At 36.4% G+C, this 3,847-nt stretch overlaps 1 protein-coding gene across 4 annotated transcripts; it reads right to left on the bottom strand.

Annotated features, from left to right (window-relative positions):
* Positions 1 to 313: 313 nt before the first annotated feature.
* Positions 314 to 3,482, bottom strand: LOC140961423 (mitogen-activated protein kinase homolog NTF3-like). 4 transcript variants are annotated; one of them, XM_073419929.1, is made up of 4 exons: positions 3,103 to 3,482; positions 2,489 to 2,642; positions 1,975 to 2,401; positions 314 to 1,273 (listed from the first exon to the last, which is right to left on the bottom strand). In XM_073419929.1, the coding sequence occupies exons 3-4, from the start codon at positions 2,395 to 2,397 to the stop codon at positions 572 to 574; spliced, it is 1,125 nt and encodes a 374-aa protein (XP_073276030.1). In that variant the 5' UTR covers positions 2,398 to 2,401; positions 2,489 to 2,642; positions 3,103 to 3,482; the 3' UTR covers positions 314 to 571. The 4 variants fall into 4 exon arrangements, with proteins under 4 accessions (XP_073276030.1, XP_073276031.1, XP_073276029.1 ...); XM_073419930.1 differs by lacking the exon at positions 2,489 to 2,642 and having other exon boundaries at positions 1,975 to 2,398; XM_073419928.1 differs by lacking the exon at positions 2,489 to 2,642 and having other exon boundaries at positions 1,975 to 2,398; positions 3,099 to 3,481.
* Positions 3,483 to 3,847: the final 365 nt, after the last annotated feature.

Below are 3,847 nucleotides of genomic sequence, written 5' to 3'. Positions count from 1 at the left end.
AGTAAAAAGATGGTTGAATGGATAAGATCTTTATATATTTGCCCAGTAATAAAAAAAAATTGGAAATATAAAAAATTAAAAGATCAAAGAAAGCACAATTCAAATTTCAAGGTGAGAAATCATTAACAATTTTTCTCTCTTTCTTTTGAGGCAATCAAAAAACAGAGAACCATTTTGGATCTTTACTAATACAGGAATGGACAGAATGGTAATAGCAGATGAAAACCAGAAAATCTTCACGACTATTGTCATAAAACCTTCACCACACACCTGAAATAGTTTTTCTTATATATAAATCATTAGAAACAGCATATGATTAATGTACAAAGATATTTTATTTTCATTTTTTGATTTTTTGCAAACAAATATATGTACAAAGTAGTAGGAACTTGTTATAAAAAGTTCAAGCCCATGAACAGACGTAGTAGTAAGCACGTTGGCAGCCAAACAGCTTCAATAGTCTGCTAAGATTATTGGAACAGAAAAAACAGCAGAAAATGTTGACATAAACTTCTGATGTTACAAAAACAAAGGGTAGATCCTATCGCCGCTGCGAAACTTACGTTGAAACTTAAGGTTGGACGGTGATTTCCATATTGGCCACAGCGGCTTCAGGATGGTAGTTTAGTATTTCCATCCACATCAATTCCCTAATCATCTCTTCCCCTAAATCCTCATCAATGTCAAGATTGATGGGGACTTGCGCCGGAGGGTCGCATCTTGGATCGTATAAGGGAGACATGTACGGGTGTTGAAGTGCTTCGGTTACACCAATCCTCTTTGAAGGGTCGAAGACAAGCATCTTTTGCAAAAGATCAATAGCTAAAGGATGGGCTAGAGGGTAAAGGTGAGAAAACGGAGTTCCCATGGAGAATGGAAGAGATTTGATGTACTTTTTCGCCTTTGGATTGTCAATGAACTTGAGATCATCTTCCTGTTGACTACCGAGTATGTTGATAATTAATTTAAGCTGGTTAAGGCATTCGGTACCTGGAAAAACTGGCTTCCTACCAAGAAGTTCAGCAAAGATGCAACCAACGGACCACACATCGATGGATGTGCCGTAGTTGTCACAGCAGAGAAGGAGCTCCGGGGCACGGTACCAGCGAGTGACCACATATTCTGTCATGAACTGATCTTTGCCGCCATTTGTGCGTGCAAGCCCGAAATCACATATTCTTAGATCACAGTTTGCATTAATCAGCAGGTTCCCTGGCTTTAAATCACGATGAAGAATGTTTGCCGAGTGTAGATATTTCAGACCTCTAAGTAACTGCATTCAAAAAAAAAGTGAGAAGGCCAGAGGAGGTTGGGGAGGTTTGATCAGTTTTTAAATACCAAGTCCCATGCATACTGACTACAACAATCCAAAGATCGCAAAAATGGCAACCATGTTTTCAAATCTAAGCAGCTCATTGTTGTGTGTGAGCAAGTAGGGAGTCGTTCTAAAGAAAGGGGTGATCTCTTTCTTGATGCTTAGCTCTTGGATGATGCATAATAGAATGATACCGGCATGATTCCTGGATCGTATTTATACTTTCAAGAGCTCAAGGTTTCAATAATTGCACCATGCATTCTTTTGAATAAATGAAGGAGTCACAATAGAATCGACATATTTGATCGCATAGTATCATATCACTAGGAAAAATTGCAGGGATTTTATAATGCCACTGTGTGTGTGTATCAGCACAGGGGATTTCAACATTACATAATTGGTTCGCATTCACTCACAGGCAGTCTGACACTATAATAGCAGTGATACCAAAAAAATTAGCTCCATCTGCTCCTGGAACAAAATATTAAGGTATTACAAATGGTTTTGGCCATTCAATAAATCTTTCAGCACTGCGCAGGTCCAGTCAGAACATTATTCAGACATCATTCTGCTAGTCTTCAAAAGGTGTGGCTCAGAAAAATGAAACAAACAAATACAGTTACACTATAAACATGCTAAAAATGATTGTGAAAAGGTACCTGGAAGAGGAAATACTGGCAATGATCATTTGTAAGTGTCTGAGAGGACTTGATTATCTGATGCAAATCAGTATCCATAAGCTCGTAAACCAAGTAAACGTCCTTGAAACTTCCCTTGTGTATAGGCAGCATGACATCTTTGAGAGCTATCACGTTTTCATGTCTAAGATGCCGGAGAAGCTTCAGTTCGCGCAAGGTTCTGAGTGCATCAATACGATTCTCAAAGGCATTATGTATCTTCTTGATTGCAACCTTTTCATTAGTTTCCCTGTTGACAGAAGAACACACTATGCCATACGCCCCTCGACCAATAGGCTTGATCGGCACGTATTTAGTATCGATTTCAAAAAGTGTTTGCCACATTGAGTAATAATGTTTCCCTCGAGATCTAACGCCATTTGGAGGTTCCACTGGAGTTGCCATACTACTGAAACCATCAAAGAAGAACAGTTATACAAAGCTTTCAGCCGAAAGATTGCCATATAAACACAGATAATACATATATGTACATAACATATACAGAATTTTACACCCTATTATGGATCGATCACCATAATCAGATCACTCGCAGGCTTGCAGCAATATTCGAACATGATGACCAATGGAAACTCCCATTGATGGAACAAATCGCATAAAATTATTCGACATTTAGCATTGTAGGCTTGTAGCTGCAATATAAACACGCACACGGAAAATAAAGCAGGATCCACTGACGGTTCTTCCGAGAAAGCCAATTCAATGTTGAAGAACACAGTAAAATCTTTTAACGAAAACGCTCGATCAGTAAATAAGGATTACAGATTAGCAACAATGATATTCAAGTCTAACACAACGATAGAAGAATCTTTCAACTCGTGTTCTCACCAATTTGGATCAAAAACCAAATCCAAATTCATCTTTAATTTGTAGTTTTACCCAATTATTTCATCCGAACTCAACCCAATACATTCGAGAATGAAATACGAGAAATCAAACAGTTGAATGACAAGTAGTTAAAACAAGCATAAAGAAGGTAACTTGGGAGATGTGAAAAAGGAAAATTTTGTTACTTTCCATTTACTCCATCGTTGGAAAAAAAAAACAGCATAACTTCGAAAATCAACAAATAAGTAAAACGAAAGCACATACTTTTGCGCTGAAAATTTCCAAAAATCCCCTAAAAATTAAAATAGCGCCTCAAAATTCAAATTCTTCATCATTCCATCCAATTTCATCATTCCATCCAATCCCAGCTTCATCTCAAATTCGACCACAGTCCTTGCTCAAATCACCGTCTTCTCTTCCGATTCTCAACAATATCACCCAATTTCTTCAAACTGTTCGACAAATTGCTCACTTGTAAGTTGAATTCACCTGAAGTTTCTTGAATTTCACTGAATCGGATCACTAGGATCTAAAGCAAATAATTACCTCACATCTCGATAAAACTTTTCACTGCAATGAATCCCTTAGCGGGTAATGTTGACGAAATCTTTCCAAGAAAAATACAATTTGAGAGTAAATAATATGATTGGTTGTGTGGTCGTAATCAAAGTATGGATCATCAATGAAGCCACAATTTTCAATTTTAATTTAATTTATTTTTCTTTTGTCCCAATTATTAATGTAAAACATGGTACATACAAAACAAAATTAAGTATCCCAAGTTATTTTCTTATTTTTTGTGGACTATGTACTAGATAATAAAAAAATATATATAAAAATAATAATTCGAATAATTTTTTTTTCTTTTTATTACGAACGGAGGTGAGGTTAGTCTCAAACTCGAGACGTCTTGTTACACTGAAACGCAACATGTCGACTGAATCTAAAAGTAGTGATAATTTGAATATTGCTATTTATTACCAAAAAAATGATTAAAATATTGATATGA

The sequence above is a fragment of the Primulina huaijiensis genome, chromosome 16, assembly GCF_012295235.1.
Source record: "Primulina huaijiensis isolate GDHJ02 chromosome 16, ASM1229523v2, whole genome shotgun sequence".
Taxonomy (NCBI): Eukaryota; Viridiplantae; Streptophyta; class Magnoliopsida; order Lamiales; family Gesneriaceae; genus Primulina; species Primulina huaijiensis.
Note: the sequence above shows the minus strand (reverse complement) of the source record. Positions and strands in the feature narration are given on the sequence as shown.

Coding starts and splice junctions, on each gene's coding strand:
- LOC140961423 (XM_073419929.1), bottom strand. CDS start 2,397: ATGGCAACTCCAGTGGAACCTCCAAATGGCGTTAGATCTCGAGGGAAA. Junction 1,274..1,974: donor GCCAGTATTTCCTCTTCCAG/GTACCTTTTCAC, acceptor TTTTGAATGCAG/TTACTTAGAGGTCTGAAATA.